The sequence below is a fragment of the Triturus cristatus genome, chromosome 7 (genome assembly GCF_964204655.1).
Source record: "Triturus cristatus chromosome 7, aTriCri1.1, whole genome shotgun sequence".
Taxonomy (NCBI): domain Eukaryota; kingdom Metazoa; phylum Chordata; class Amphibia; order Caudata; family Salamandridae; genus Triturus; species Triturus cristatus.
The window spans coordinates 1,041,031,659-1,041,049,233 of record NC_140590.1 but is presented as its reverse complement, the minus strand read 5'-3'; the positions used below and the strand labels follow the sequence as shown (position 1 = coordinate 1,041,049,233).

At 42.1% G+C, this 17,575-nt stretch overlaps 1 protein-coding gene across 1 annotated transcript in view; it reads right to left on the bottom strand.

The window, feature by feature from the left end:
* LOC146811059 (sideroflexin-1) overlaps positions 1-17,575 on the bottom strand; it is a 291,428-nt gene that overhangs the window by 138,030 nt on the left and 135,823 nt on the right. Inside the window, exons 4-5 of the mRNA XM_085618095.1 lie at positions 3,052-3,222; positions 196-294 (exon numbers count right to left, since the gene is read on the bottom strand). Coding sequence (XP_085474221.1) covers positions 196-294; positions 3,052-3,222 — 270 coding nt within the window. The remainder of the gene's footprint in view (positions 1-195; positions 295-3,051; positions 3,223-17,575) is intronic.

Here is a 17,575-nt window from a genome sequence, read left to right as displayed (position 1 = left end):
TTGGAGAAAAAAGGATGGTGGAAAGAAAAGACTGGAGTCATTAAAGGAGAGGATACAGGGATCCATGCAGTCCTGCAGATACCAGCCATCACTTTTCAGTCTATGTGCATCACACCATAAAACAAAGGTAACAAGAAAACAAATTTGCAGAAATCATCTTGCTTTAACTAAATATTCGACAAAATAAAATCATACCTTACGGTAATTGGGGCATCTCCACTCCGGTTCGTGTAATTTACAATTGCATTGAAGGACTGGTTAATCCACTGCCAGAAAAGCACAGCTGGAGTTGTTCTTGGAAAGAATTACAAGTATTTATTTTAATTGTAGATGAAAAGCTTATGCAAAGTTCAAAAAAATCATAGCAACAACTAGTACACGGAGTTAAAAACATTTGTGAACAAAACAGGAGCTGACATGAAAATATGATTGCAACTTCATTAAAGGGCCTGTCACTAATTGCGTGGTAATTTTTCGGCATTTGGTTCAGAGATGTCTGCAGATTGGGGACCTCAGCCTGCATTAAAAAGAAATCCAAGACCATTTTAAATCTGTTTTTAAAATGCTTAAAATATACCTGCTCTTCCTAAACGTGTGGAGAAGCTCAACCATGTGGTAGCAAATTTGTCATTCCATTTCCTCGTGTCGCGAGCAGAACCCAATCCACTGTAGCATTCACAACGCATGCAGCATACTGATGCAACTAACTCTAACTGATCCAGGCAAAAGAAAGAGCTCCAGAATTAGGAAAAACACGCCTGTGACTGCAAGAACAAAAGAGTGAAGGTACTTAAGAGGGTCAAGCGTGGTTTAGTGAGTTCCATTATAGTGTAGGCTTTTTTCCATGGTCGGTGCTGGGAGATGCTAGCTAGAAAGTCTGTTATGACTGAACATGTATAGCTTACCGGGATCTGTATGACAGGAGCTTCTGATAGTAAATTCTATTTTGTGGATAAACAAGCAGCATTCTAACATTGATTCAGGGCAGGGGGAACTTTTGATCAGTTGTAGGACCTGCTGATTTCCAGTTGCTTGCTATGCTCTATTATGCATTTGCACAGAAAGTATCAAGTAAATTGATCCAGGGGACAGATATAGGTGGTTCTTCATATAGGGGAGTCATCATCTAGGACAGAGGGAGTGATTGAGCAGTATATCATACTCTGGGAATAATAATCGCTATTCAGTTCTCAGTAAACCAGAACTGCCACAACATTGGGCATATCAGCAGCATAATTCTAGGGTGGCGACTGGCATGAAGAACCTCCAGTGAATTGTTAACTGGGCATAGCTGGAGACCATAAGGCTCTTTGAAGAAATAAAAACACTAAGTGGGTGTCTGAGGCAGATTGCAAGCTTTTTGCCGCTTTCTCCCAGATTTTTGCTTATAGCTGATCGGAGAACTGGAGACCGAGGTTATCTAACCATGTTCTGACTGGGTTGCAGCAAATCTTCCGCTTGGAGTAATCTTTGCCTCCACTGTTCTTGATGCATTTGTAAATCACTGAAACATTTAGTCGACAGTCTGCTGGTGATTGCTTGGTCCAAATCAAGTTGTAAATACATTTAGCAAAAATGTTTCTCTAACTGCTGCTTTATAGATAATGGCATGGAATTGCTGGTTATCTTGTGTGAAGATAGGTTAGAGGTTCAGGGCTTATGTCAGAGTTCCTGATTATATTTTTCAGATATATATTTGTTTAAGAGTTTGCACATCTCCCTGTATTCAGAGGTTACCAAACAGCTGGGATGCATTTGTTTTAAGCTCACTGTTTACCCACAGGCAGCCGTTTAACTATTTTTCTATGTTCTTTATTGCTAGTTAGGTTTATGGATAATTCTCCTGGTTGATGCTAGTACAAACGGGCTGAGAAATGTTTGTGAAGGTGAAAACAATTGTTGGTAGTGGGAAGGAGTGTAGTTAAAGAAGCTTCCCACCTGATCCATGGAACCTCAGAGTTTGATGGTTCATTTAGCCAATGGAAGGCTTGCAAATATTCTTATGGCATCTTGACCTAGGAAGCTTGGGTTTTTGTAGTGTTTGCAGGGGGAGCTTTGAGTGTTTATCATCCTATAGACATTTGGTGAATAGCTTATTGTGCTCTTTAAAGAACGTTGGTTGTAGGGGAAACATAGGGATGGGATAATCGGGTGCATCTATATCCATGTGGAGCTTAAAAACCTCCTACTTGAGGTGCCCAAACATATTTTTTAAATTGTAACTTGAATGTCAGCCACTAGTGGTTGTTTTACACTTACATGCAGGTATAGGGTTTAATTTGTGCCGTGGTTGTAGTTGGACGCTGGCACTTGTTAGTGTGGCCCAGATTTTTTTTTTCTTAATCTTCAGATTTTGACGAAGACCGAGAATGGTAGAAAAGGGAGTAAGAAGGAGGAAGGGCAAGAGAGGAAAACATTGATAAAGCGAGAACACCGCATTCACTAAGAACTTGCAACAGTGTTTGGGTGTTGGAAAATGGAATGGCTGTTCAAGACCAGGCAGCCTTGGTATTTGCTAGTCCAGGCAGTCAGCATTTTGAAACAGTTTGCGTACGTACGCTTATACATGTATTTTATTTTGTTTTTACACATGAGGCACTGCCAGCAGAGCAAAGGACAAGAGAAGGTTTCAGTCCATTAATAATATGAGGCAGGTGTATTAAAAGCAGCTCAGTAATGGTGACACTTATCTAAAGGCACAGGTGAAGATTACAATATCCCACCTGACGTAGAAAAATAAATAGTCACATTAGCAGAAGAGCTGCTCCTTAAACGTTTACAGAATAGATTGATTTATATATTTTTTCAGACAAGATCCACAAAAGTCCCCTTTCATTTTACATGAAGACAACAAAAGTCTAAATATCGTTCAGGTTTTCAGAACTATTAAAAAAATAAAAGTATGAATATTTGGTTTGTGAAATAGGTAATGTTTGCAACTTTTGGTTTACTTGATAATACACGCCTCCTTCTCCAGTTTATTTTAATCAACACAAAGTCATTGTGCTCCACAATGAAACCATGCAGCTGTGCAACATCATAATAGCTTACCTGTAGAAGGTCATCATGCATCCTGTGATCGTCATGTTCATAGGTACTTGAGCAGACATTCGGCCAATGAGGATCATCTTCTCACCAGTGTCTGGGTGAAATGCGGAGTCATAGACGTATTTGGCTCGCCACAGTTCATCTTCTGTCAGTCCAGGAGTCACAATCCCTTGCCTTGAGTTAAAGACAAGAAGGCTCTTCAATTTGGTATACAAAAATAAATAAGCGTATTTTTTCAATTACAGTTTTTTATCAATAGGGCAATACACGTTAAAAGCAGATTTAATAATAGACATTCATTACATTTCTATAACTTGGGAGTCTTACAAGTTTAGAAAGTGGAGCCCATTGGTCAATACAAGTGCAGTGTAAGCCTGGCTCATAGACCATATAACAATAATGAGCATGGCGTTGCTGCAGCAAATTGTATCTGCTATTAAACCCATTTATAAGCAACATGCATATGTTTACGTTTAAAATAATACAAAGTTGAAGAAGGTAACACGTACATAAAGTGCTTAATTAGGTTAGCCTAGCTGTTGATTCCATGTTAACTGGGAAATAATGCATTAACACAGAAGGACTTGTTTTTCACGTTGAATAGTTGTTTGTGCAATATGTTTTTCTTCTCTTTGGTGCAGAGGTTACAACTTCAGAAGCCTACTGTTAGCTAGTGAATAGAACTTGTGTTTTTATTAGACAGCTAATAGTGAGGTTCTCACCAGGAAGAGACGGAAACAACATGGAAAATAATTCATGGGCAGAAGTGTTTGGACCATAAAAAATAACATTGTAGCTTTTCAAGGGTTAATGTCTGAAACTCTATTATGCCCCAGTGAGAGGACGGGGAGTGAATCTGTTGTCAGTAGTCTGCTGATATTCGATTTGTGGATGAAGAAGACAAAAGAAAATAATGTTGCAACATAGAATTTGTGTGTTTATTTTAGTGCGTGTTCCTAGAGTAGCTCGGATTCCGTTCCCTGACATTCTGCCTGTAGACTTGTCTCTGATATTCTTGACTTCTCTACACATGAGGTTACTTAGACTGATTCCGAAAGTCTGCTGGTTTACGACTGTGAATGATTTCCAGTCTTATTTGCAAAGTCTATATGCTTGCACTTTGATCAATCTCTCTTCAGAACTCTTTATTGAGTTTCTGAACGGACACCTTCTTCTCTCATTAACAAGATTATTTAGACTAGGGAGTTTCCTTTATGGATCACACTTGCTTTAGTATTACTATATTTAATGAGATTCTAATAAATTGTTGAATTTTAAAATCAAATATTGATTATATTAACTTTTAATGCTGAATTCTAAAGATTAATGCCTAATGAACAAAATATGAAAGACGAACAAGATTTGTGAAATGAAACCCCTTTAACTTAAATAATTGTCATTATTTACTGAAACTGAAAGTCTTTTCATGATTTGTTGCTATGTAGATGTTTGCTCTTATTCTATTCTGTGAAACTTGTGGAGCACGCAGCTATATGAAGGCCTCCCAGCACTAAAACAGTCATTATAGCTGCGGCTGCGGCTTTAGGGCTGGTGGCGCCCTGTGCGACAATGTTTCTTGGCGTCCCCCCCAATGACTACCTCCATCACGGATTCTCACTGGCACCCTTTAACAGTGCCCCCTCAAGTCTCCATAACCATACCCTCTCCAGATGTATTTAATTAGCTATCTGGTGCCACCTACACCAGTGTAGGGTGTCAAAGCACTTTACATCACACACACATTGCACCAAGCCAATCAATCATATGTGTGTAAATTAGTTTATACTAAATGTTACATAATCCAGAAGACTACAAGGTGAGTCACATGTCATCCATACTGGTAGACAGTATAGTTTAAAAGCTTAGTCTGGAGGAGCACAAACTAACAATTTTAAACATAACCCCATGGTTGGTGGTGACATTTAATAACAAGGATTTTGTTTTTACAGTAATGTACCCTTTTGATACATTACAATAATAAAAGACGTAGGAAAACATCATTATGCTCCAATCTATACCTTACAGTTTGCATGCAGCTCTTTGACGATGGGTATTAGTTCACTGTTCCATGTTAGGATTTTAACATCTAAACTGCTAGTAGGAAAAGGATCTCTCTGACAAAAGCGCTGACCTATTTAAACTATATGCGCTTTGTGATCTGCATGGTACACATTCTTTGCAGCAGGCACACCGGTCGCACCGCCCTAGAGCCGACTCCCCAGCAGGGGTGAATTACTGTAAAATCAGGTTTTTAAGGCCTTACGAAAAGAGAGATTATTCGGCAACTGCCGTAATTCGAGGGGAAGAGTTTTTCAGAGTTTGGGGGCCTGATGGGAAAATGAGTGGCCGCCCCAACAAGATCTGCTGAACTTGGCGACCTGTAAAAGATGAGCATAGGGTGATCCGAGCGACTTTACAGGAATATAAGTAGTAGCAAGCTATCTTAGCAGAGCTGGACCTCTCTTATGAAGTGATCTATACAGAATGCATAAGGCCTTAAATTTAACCGGCTGCTCCACTGAAAGCCAGTAAATATCCTTAAGAGCCTTTTTTGCAAAATGGTTCCTAGGGAGATTCATAAGAAGCCGAGCAGCAGTGTTCTGTGTAGTCTATAACCTTTTGGCCACTTATCAAGGTGCACCAAGGTAAAGAGCATTGCCATAATCAAGGCGAGAAATAAGGGCCTGGACAATTAATCTTCTGGCTAAGAAAGGGTGAAGACTTAAAACCTTTCCTAAAAGGTCTAAGGACACTGACGCGATTAGCCACATGTTTATTTTCTTGGTGCTCCAGTGTGAGACTGGAATCTAGCCACATTCCAAGACTGTTTTTTCACACCTTTAGGGCTTGGGAGTCTGTGTAAACAGTCAGGCACAGGGGTTGGAACTTATTTTACTGAAGTTATTGCCCAATCCCATAACCTCAGTCTTGTCTTCATTGAGCTTCAGTTTGCAGTTGGTCATCCATCTGGCTACTTCCTGAAGACAGTGAGCCATGGAATCAGGAGAGATGGCTATCACCAGTTGGGTGTCATCGGCATACAAAACTAGTGACAACCCAACAGAGCATTCAATTTCAGCCAGGGAGAGCATATAAAGATTAAAACGTGTGGGGCTCAGGGGAGGAGCCCTGAGGCACCCCATAGCTCAAAGGAAGACTGTCAGAATACTAGGAATGATCTAGCACCTGGAATGTTCTATTCTTCAAGATGGAAGAAAGGCATTTCAGGGCCCTGCTGACAACCCCCACTTTGGATGTCCTGTGGATAAGTGTGGAATGATCCACAGTGTTTAAGGCCATGCTCTGATCTAGTAGAATAATGGTTGCCGAACATCCTGGATCCAACATTCAATATTTCTCTTCCATTAAAGGTCCATACGACCAGTGGCAGGGTATTTAATAATTATACTCGCAGAACGCCATAGAAAACCCCACTCCATCAGCAGACTTGTAGACAAGTTAAGGTACAATAAAGTAGACTGCGCAATATTGAAAATGCTAAAACATAGTCCTATGTAATGTAATGTAACAAGAATTACTAAAGCGCACTATCACCCAACGGGTATCCTGGCGCTGAAAATAACAGGGGTTCCCCTAAATGCACATATTTACCCACTGGTTGAATATCCTGCACTACATCCTAGGAAAGAGATATGTTTTAACCTTCTTCCTAAACTGGAGGAAGTCTTCTAATTGCCTGATATTGGGAGGGAGATTGTTCCACAGATGGGCAGCCGCAGAGCTAAATGCTCTCCCTCCAAACCTGGAGGTTCTCATTCTGGCAGTACAAACCAGATGAGCTGTGGAAGATCGAAGGTTTCTTACGGGAGAATGCCAAACAAATGTTTTCTGCAGTGACAATGGTCCAAGTCCATGAAGGGCCTTGAAAACAACGCATAATGATTTAAACGGAATTATCTGAGCTAGAGGGAGTTAGTGGAGATCATTAAGAGCCGCAGAGGCGCTACATGGCCTCTTTAAGGCTAACTTTGCGGCTATTGTCTGTATTCTTTGCAGTTTCATAATTAGGAAATTAGGCGCACCGAGTAGCAGGGCATTGCAGTAGTCCAACTGGCTCAAAATAAAACTTCGTACCACTAGAGCCCTGGCTGACAGTGGTAACATAGGGAGAATTTGCAGCAATGCTTTAATGAGGGAGAAGCAAGTTCCAACTGTTTTGTTCACATGTTTTTCCAGACTCAAATTGTTGTCAAAGACTACCCCCAGATTACGCACTGCTACCGCTGGTGTAGGAGTCGTATCTGCCTGAATGGGCAAGAAGTTGGCTGGAATCAGGCGGGGGATTTTCTTAACAGTGCAGTATAGGATTTCCGTTTTCCCCCATTAAACTGCAGGGAGTTATCCATGAGCCATCTAGCAGTCTTTTGCATGCAACGCTAAAACATAGCCATATGAACAAGTTTTAAAGAGTAAAGAAGAAGGGAATAAATAGACCTAACTTTAGAGTAAAGAAAATATGCTTACCAGTAGCCTTGGAGGTTATCTCACACTGTTAACTCATTGGAGTGAAGACACACGATACAGTGCACTAGAAAGGTGTCTCCTGTTTGTGAGAAGAGAACCTCAGGCTACTGTAATTCAACTACGGAGTTCATATTTGAATGAAACCGGAGCTGTGCACTTCATTCGCACCATTGTCAGTACCCCTACATTGCACATGAATGATAAAATGATAGGAGACACTCAATTGTTTCTTGCCCTGAGGTCTAGGTCTGTTGCTCTTGTATAGACCTCAAGTCTCATCTGTCATGAGCTTTGTTTTCTTCTTGTCCTTCAGGTCTAGAACTAAGGAACAAGAGGAAAGCAAAATACATCACAAAATGACAAAGTGGTGTGTTTAGTCATATCTAAAATATATGACTTTTCTATGAAACCATAGTAGCAATCTTCCAAAAATAAACAAGGAAACAAGAACATACGTTGACTGTAAGTAGGGATTGTTAAACTCATGCAGCCTGCATAATTCAGTCAATTCTGGACATGCAAATGAAGTATATGTGCTGTTCACCCTTCACACCACCCACCAGACCCAAACCTAGTCATGTCACCAAATGTATACCAAATGTATACCTTCTGTGATATATGCTCAATCAGTGACAGTGTAACAAATAAAACCTAGCAGTCTGTCTGAACCCCAAACACTGTAATGGCCACAAAGGCCACGTCTGGCTGCTATGACACAGATAAGTTATAGCAAGATGCGCCTAAGAGGCTAAAGAGCAGAGTGAGGAGCGCTTTTTGATTAGTGGTTAGGTATAGTTCGAATGTGACGACTGACCCGAAAGGCAAGCCAAAATCAAGGAGGCTCGGTGTACAGAAGTCAGTCATTGAACAGGCGACTAACTGGTAACAAGGAAGACAGAGAGCATCACTGCAGTATCTCCAAAAGCAGGAGTATGAAAAAGATGTCAGTACATCATGAGAACTACTCATCATTACTCAGAACCATGCACCGAGTCACCTTGATATTCAAGGGATTAGTTCACCAATCTTCCATAGTAGGAGCTAAAATGCCACAGTGTCCCACAATTGGGATGGAATATTTACATATGGAAAAAGGTCTATCTATCCTCATTTGGTGGCGATCATATGGTCTCTTGATAGGATGCCCTATAGGGCCAGTTCCAAAAGTTTAAGTAGTATTTGTTGTTCTCTCACAGTAAGAACTCAAAACTGTTAAAGAGAATACTAGTGCAAAGAAAAATCTATACATCATGTATGGGATTGGTGCTCATGTTCTGATCAACCGTATCCCATGTCCGTTAAATCAATACATTTGAAAACAAGAGCCTTGAATAGAAACATGTATAAGCGGAGCTGTCAAATGAACAGACCTGTGTTCTTTTACTGATTTCCCCTGAGATAGAGATGATGTTCTAAAGATGAGACTTAAGAAGTGTGTGTGGGAGGGGCTGGAGGTGGTTCGGTGGAGTGGACCGAGGCTTCATTGACTTTGATTTGAGGAAATAGTAAAAGGCTGAAACACAAATGCTCTTGCCACAAAAAAAAAAAACTTCTTGCCCACTTTATTAGTAGGAAAGTTGTTCTTGAAACAACTGCACTAGGTGAAGGCCTCATTCTAAATAATATGTGCAAAACATTATAAAAATGTACTTCAGTTCAAAGCTTTCAATTTACCTCAGTTTTGAACTTTATGAATGTAATGTCTATGGACATTGTAGCCTTTCTCTCAATCCTATTGCAAAGGTTTCAAAGATTCACACCCAATTTGAGAGTGCCCATCTTGTGTGTTTCATTCAGTTAACCAGATTAAATTCACTATCGACAGCTGGCACGCTTTAGTGAGGCAAAAGCTGCTATCATTCCCCAGGAAAATTAGTCAGTGGGAGGGCATTATATAAACATCCTTCTGGCCCATCTGTAGCTGCGGCATGATGAAAGAAACAAACCCTAAAACTTTCATCAACCGGTTACCAGATGTGACCACCAGACATACAGAAAGAGAATATGACCTGTTCAGCAACTATTGCCCAAAGTATGAAAGTGTTCATCTTTAGAAGAGAAACGTAGGAGGTTAGGCAACACAAGTGGAACCAAGGACAGTGAGCGAAGTCCTCCCATAGATGTTTCAAAATAGCAGGCCAGTCTGGTGGGAAAAAAAAGAAAAGGAGGCAGCAGAGAGGCACACTAAGAGAAGCGGTCATAGAGCTCAGAAAAAGGTATGAGACAGACGCATATACCTGAGAGATTCATGATGAAGTCTGTGCAACATTTATCCTCATCTCTACAGTTTTAATACTATTTAAATGTACAAGTCTGTTATTTTAAAATGCAATAACTGCTGCCATAATTTGTCTTTGAACAATGCTCTTAGCCTGCCTTTAGGTCAAATCATTGTAAAAAAGGACCCAAGGTTGGAGGGCGAGAATTTGGCAAAAAAATTATATATATATAGAAATTATGAGTAACTAGGCAAGTGACCCCTTGACCACCAAGAGAAAGAACTGGCAGGTGACTGCAGCACGTTCATAGCATGTGTCACAGGAACAACTTGTAAAGAACTGGGTGGACAGATAAGCAGCACTGAAGCCCTATGTGGGGATCTTCTAATCCATTCTATATTGATCCACTGTGCTTACTTTATGAATTCCATAGAATTGAATTCCCTCCACAGCATAAAAAACAATGTGTTGTAGGAGTGCAAACTTTTCCTGTAAGTGATAGAGGTTTGGAATTGCCTGGAGTCACACCACAGAGTGCAGTGTAATGATTATGCTTAAGAGTAACAAAGAAAAGACAACATTGCTTGCACAATCAGGTGATTACTAACATGACTGCCTGGTTATTCCCACCTGATTGTGAACTTTGTGCAGCCATGATTCTAAGGTAAATCAGCCTCCAATCATAGAATCACAGTACTATGCGCGGACAAATGGATTCAGTCGGAGACTGGACGTCTAACCGTTGGATATCTTTACTTCAGGGTTGGAGTCTCACTCTACCTAGATATTTTGAAGGTAGAATAATGACAGATAGAACTGGTACTTGTAAACAATAGTAACACAATGCATTACCTTAAATTACAGTCAAAGATCTATTCGGACTCATTACTGGCCAATTAATCTAGCTGTTCATTCAATCCACATACAAGTTATTCATGTAAAAAAGTTACAATCTTGAGGTTTGTCCCTATAAGCGTTGCTTGAGGATCTGTGTGCCAAGCAGCTGAGTGTTGCTTGGTGAAGACGTCCTATAGCCGCAGACATTTAAAAAATGTATTATGTGGGAGGCCAAAGTCTACTTATTTTGTCAGTAAATGACTTAAAGGCCACAGAGATCTGAGCTTATGTTCTAGCAGGAGGTCATATTGGGCAGAGGGCGACTACTGATGGTGAAGATTGAAGAGGATGCAGTGTTACCCAACATAAAAAAGCCTCTTGAAATTTGGAGTATTTTCAAATCTCTGCACATATCCCACCATAAATGGCATATATCAGTCCTGTGAACCTTACATGTTTCAGCTACAAAAAAGGGTTGAAAAATATGAACATAAAAAAGGTTTGTTGGGACTAAGATAAATATAAACTAGTGAAAGCATTAGAACCAGATCACATAAGCCCCTACATTAGTCAGAGAACTGGAAACACAACAATGTCCAACCTCTGCTTATGAGTAAAGAATGTAAAAATTAAAAAAATTAAAAACGTCTTGACTTCCGAGAATCCTATATCCCCATATAACTGACAAAAGCCAGTGTTTAATCTTGCAAAAATGGATTGAGGCATATATTGTAACGACTTGAGAAAACTACTGAGCCTAAGTAAGCAGAATGATTTAAAAAAAAGTTGTCCTACCATCTAGAAATTTGGAGTTACCTTTATCTATGATTTAGGCATTCGGACAGTTCAGCTAATATAGACAATAGATACCAAACTGTCTTGCCAGGATTTCTATGGGTGATTGTTAGACCTCTCAGCCCTAGGGTGGTCTCCCCCTACATTTTTTTTCTCCCTTTTTGCCTCCTATTTGGCTGCCATTTTTGTTGGACATAGGACTCTGGGCCTCTTACCACTGCTAAACAGTGCTGTGGTTCAGGTGTTCTCCCTTAAAAAGCATAGAGACACTAGAGTATCATCCATAGGCCCTGCTACTGCAGTGAGGTCTACCCTTCATTTGCAAACTGGTAGTCTGCATAGTCTGGGACTTTTTGGAACTGTAGCCTTTTGTCCCTGGTTGACAGACAGGTTGGAAAGGGAATATCCCAGAGCCTCCTGGATTTTTCTAGAGATTTCAAACCCCTAGATTCTTCCAGAAGGCGCCGTCCCGCCCGGTCACCAAACATTAGGGTATAATAGGGAGGGTTCTGGCCACACATCTCTGTTACACCACTGGACTAAGGAGAAACTCTGCTGGAGTAAAGACTGCTGCGCCAGGAGGACTGCCCCTGTCTACTGAGGCCGACTGCTCCCAGGAACTGCTGCCCCAACGAGCTGAGCTGCCATGCTGCCTGCTGATCTTGACCTGCCAGAAAGAAATTAAAACAAAATAACATCTCCAGGGTGTCTCCTCCAAAGAAGAAAACTACAAGGATTGCCCCTGCAACGCTGGCCACTTGGACCTGCCTTGCCTTCAAGAGGACAGCAACTGCCTCTACAGTGCTGGGTGTGGAAAACTATCCTTTCTATCACCCCTGAGATCAACGCCGCCGCCCGGGCCTGAAAGCGCTGGGACTGGGAGCGCTGTGAGGAAGAGCGCTGTTTCCCTCAAAATAACCGAGGCCGGCCCGGGCACCTGACTACACTGCACCCTGCTCACACTGTGTGGTGGACGAGAAGCGCTACAGAGAAACACGCTGCAAGATCCCCCTGACCGCCGCGGGCCCTGTGACCTGTTAAGTGCTGCTGTGTTCACCACCGCCGGCCCGGGAGCCGTGGGAAGGACAACAGGGCTTCCCCCGTGACGTCAGGAGAGCCGCGCTCGGATTGGCTCCAGCCGGGGGGTTGCCCAGGAATGGGGAGCGCCATCCGGGAAGCCGCGCTGAAGCCAGAGGAGCGTGAGGCGTCCCTCCGTCCCCAGAGCCCACTGGCCGGCACTCAGAGAAGGAGCGTCCACACCCCCAGGTAACTGCCCAACCAGGGAGCGTGTGTGGGGCAAGGGGGGAGGCGCGGGATCACGGGAAAGGGTTCGCGGCTTCCCGCCTGTAACTGCTGGCCTCGGAGTCTGTATAGCGGGGCACTCCGCTGTTCCCTGACATTTCGGCCCCTATCTTGGTAAAGATCTGCCCCGATCCCCCTGCAGAGACTGAGCGCATACTGGGGACAGCGTTACTTGAATAGAGGGCGTGCCGGGGATCACCTCGATTATGCAGCGAGCGCATACCGGGGCACAATAGCAACAAGGGTACCAGCTTTCCTAAAGATAGCATTTGGCCAGGTACAGCGGGGGCATATTGACGGTAAAAGGCCCACGCTGACAGCAGAATTCCGGCTGCAAGGCGCCCCCCCTAGACTGCCGAATATCTGGGGCACATTGCCGTTTTGAAACAGACATTAGTAGCGGAGGCAGCGCTGGGCTGGCGGTGCCTCCAGGGACTCAGCAGGATTGCTAAAGTCCAGATAAACAGCATGAGAGGCCCTGCGCGCTAGGACCAGCGCTAACATTAAAAGACCTCATTAATTTAGCCCACAACACATTTCTCACAGGACTTTTTAACTCCTGCAAATATCAGGGACTGAACTAGTGCCATAAAGTGGGCCTAAAAGACTGAACTGATACATGCACAATTGTTTGCCTAAAGAAACTGCCAGGACTTGAAGGATTATTTCCTACCACAAAGAACACGGTCAGCAAGTAGTACAATTTAAGAGTTCATAATTCCTGTGGGATATGTTTATTGTTGATCTTTCCTGAAGTATTGATAAAGACCTTTATATTTCCATATACAACCGGTGTGGTGTTCCTTTATGAGTGATTTACTGTGTTACTGTTGGGAGTGTGTTGCACAGTTACTTTACACATTGCCTCCTGTGTTTAGCCTACCTGCTTTGCACCAAGCTACCATGTCGGAAGCGGTGGTCCCTACTTGGACTAGAGTGATACCCCTGCCAACTAGAGACCCCGGTTCTAACAGTAATAATATGGTACAAGTCAGAAAAGCAACTAAAAGTGTCATGCACATATTTCAGCACCTTGGCTTCCACATGCCGATGTAGTGGGTGTTTGAAACAGCATGAAATGTAGGGAGAGAAGTTACCATCTATGGATATTACTTCCCTCTACATTACCAATAGGACCTCATCAATTGATGAGGAATGTAAATAGATACTCTTAAATTTCACAGATTTGCATGCTTTCTCAATACAAGAGCAATCAACGCCAGTGACTTCTGTGTTTCCACTAAGTCTATTACTGTGGTTACAATGCTGGCATGATTAACAGAGTCTCTCGCATGATCTAATCCATTTTGCAAATGAGAGCTGGGGCAGCTAAAGCCTTAGCCAATGTATTAATCAACAAGTTAGCACAAAGTTTTGTGTCACCCACCAAATATGAAGTTGGATGAAATGATCCTACACTGAGGAGCAGCATTTTTTTCCTTAAAAAGACTGTGATGTGTCATTTGCCAGCATGGAGGTAGTGTTAGCCTCTTTAACACTAGTTTTCACGTATGGCTCCCCCGCTTCTTAGACAATAGCTGTCAGCACCGGTCTATTTTTATCCGCTAACTCGAAAATCATATATCTAGCTGTTTCTGGTCGTTGAATAGCATAACTGGAGGGTATTGCTAGCATCTGGGACGAAGAGGAGGCAAACTAAACCAAGATTTCCGTGGTGCAGGATCTATTTGTTGCAACAGATTAAAATTCTATTTCTATTCTATTTCTGCATACCATCCGATTGGAAATGCGCCATGGAAGTTTCCCTTTTAAAGAAACCCTCACTAGATAGATCCCTCCAAACCTGAGAATCTGAGACCAATATCTCTGTTACATTTGTTTGCTAAGGTTGCCGAAAAATGTCACCCAGCAGTTGATGAATTCTGTGGAAGAGGAGGAACTACTACATGAAACCCAGTCCAGTTTCAGACCGTTTTTCAGCACAGAATCTGCCCTCTTATTTGCTTCTGAGTCATTGCGCCTCTCCGCTGAGAAGGGCAAGACAGCTGCCTTAATCATGCTCGACTTAAGTGCAGCTTTTGACATGTTGTGCCACAGTCTCCTATTAGAACGGATATGGAGGCTCGGTGTGTGGGGCTGCGTACTGGGTTGGATTGCAGACTTTGTCCAAGGTAGGACCTTTCAGGTTTTTCAGGCGCCCTATACCTCCAAGATACTACCTCTGCAGCAGAGTGTGCCACAGTGCTCGGCCCTGTGTCCGACCTTATTTAATTTGTATATGCGCTGCCTTGCAGAAGTAATCGAGTGCCAAGGCGTTAAAATAGTATGCTACACTGATGACACCCAATTGATCATAACTTGACGCAGGACAATAGCAAAGCCACAGACTATTTTAGAGCATGTCTGGCGGACCTGGCCGAATGGATAGATTCCAGTTGCCTGAGGTAAAATTGAAATCTTGGTGGTAGGAAAACAACCTTCTTTATGGTCTACAGCCGGTGCACTAATGAATTAGGCCCTATGCCCACTTCTAAACCAAAGGTGAAAAACCTTGGCATCTGGTTTGACTCCACCTGATCTTTTGATGTCCATATTTCCGCTGTTGCTGGAACCTGCTTTGGATCACTAAAACTGTAACCTACACACTTGTGGTATCACGTATTGATTGCTGCAATGTGCTCTACATAGGGTCCTCCAAGGGCAGGTTGAAAATGCTCCAGAGGGTGCAAAAGCTGCAGTACGTTGGCTCCTGAACATTCCTAGACACTCGTCTATTGGCACAGCTCTTGCTAATCTTCATCGGCTTCCTGTTAAGGATAGAATTTCTTTCAAAGCTCTATGCTTCAGTCATAGAATCGTCAATTAGAAAGGGCCCCGCTGTTTATTCCCTCTAATTAAACCCTATCTCCCAAGACAATGCTTGAGATCTTCAGGGACTCTTTGGACAGTGATCCCTAAAATTTGTAGAGTATATAGAGGTGGCAGTTTCTTCCGTTTCTTGGCTGCCAGACTTTGGAATTTGCTCCCTGTAAATCTTGACTAGAACTCTGACGTTCTATTGAGGAAACATTTGAAAACTGGTTCTTTAAACAATCTTTAGGTAGTCAGTCAGTATCCAGTTGGCTCTCTCACCCGGCTTTCAGTTGGAATCCACTGCGGGACACTCTGAATTGGAGTAACCAGATGCTTTACAAATCTCTAACATAACATAACATGAAGATATCACGTTGAAGGAGTACTGCTCTGAAAGTTCATTGTGGGGGAGGGATGATAGAGATTTTCAGATTAAGCATTATATCTGACACTACAATTGGGTGATAGTTAACATCCGATGCACCTGCACATTTCTTACCAATTAGAGAATAATCTATCCTAATATAGTGATGATGATATGGGGAACAAAAATAATATATTGTTGTCTGTGGCTAATTAATTAACTACGGATCACGTAGGTCTAGGATTTCAATGAGAACCTCGATTGCCTTCAGCACACAACAAATCCTGGAATTCCACGGTTTATCAAGGGTCTCTTAAGCCAGGTTTGGAATGCAATTAAAGTCAATGGATGATATTAAACCTTCATTGGGAGCAACTGAACTAGGTAACATTCTTTTGTGTAGTTCGGTACGGTTGTGTGATGCCTGCTTAATACATAGACTAGACAAACACTGAACACAAAAAATGACAAACACTAGAGAAATATTCTCTAACTTACCATTGACTTTGAGGGAGGATCCTCCATCGAGCAAACTCTTGCAGATAGGTAACTGCTCACACTACTTAAATGGTTCAGTAAGTTAGTGTGAATGCCCATTTGTGGGGAAACCAATGTTACACCTAAAGATAAAACTTAGACTTTGCGGTGGTACCGTTTGACCAGATTGGACAGCAGCAGACAATTTTTACTGAATAAAAAATCTGTTAAAAAAGAGAATGTATGAATGCTGCTTTCAGGATTTGACTAGAAGGGGAACCAATGAGCATGCTGAACTTTTGTTCAAAGTTGATATTGATTCAGTTAAAAATGTGTTAAAGTATAGTTTAAACAAACTTACAGATGCCTGGATTGTCCGCATCCCTCTTTAATGCCCTGGAGTTGGAAGCTCCAGAGTTGCCCTACTACCATCTGAAAATGTGCACTAGTCTCAACCCGATATAGAACCAGGAGATTAACAGTTACTCCTCCAGGGAGATTCGATTGGGGGGGGGGGGGGGGGGGGAGTACAAGCCTTCAAGGGCCCAATAGGTATCTTGGCATCAGTGGCCAAATGACGTTGCTCATCCTCAACTTCCACCTGGACCCCATGTTATTCATGTTATTCTATCTAGGTATAGCAACAGCAGCAACCTTACTGTAACGCTAAATCTACTGCATAGAGAAGCACTGGTTGTTAGAGAGGTTAGTGGCTGGTAAAGGATTCAATAACTTGAATGCTTAACTGTGATTTATTTGAGAGAGCAACCAAGTTGAGTGGCTTTCACTAACCTGAACGGCTACCACTAGATTGTTTCTGATGATATTGTGCGACTAGCATCCGCATGGAATCAATTGGACCCAGATCTGGTGTGTGGTTACCCCTACTACTTTATCTCCTTTTCAGCCTCCCTGAGTCCTAATTTTTCAAAGGGAAATGATTGACTTTTTATTTCTATTTAGAAACATTCAAACTGCAAAACTACAGCATTATTAAAGGCCCAGGATGAGGTGTAAAGAGGACCAGCCATAATCGGCTTGGCAGGATTGCAAAAAATCTCTAGGAAACCCTAGTGACAGTTACAGGAAGTAAAAATTGAGCCTAGTTCTCAGCTTGTAGATTAAGTTAGAAGGGGATGTGTATCGTCAGACTGTCAAGACTTAAGATCTTGTAAATTGCTGGCCTCCTCAACAATTACATTTATAACATCTGAGGTTAAAGATAGATCTATAG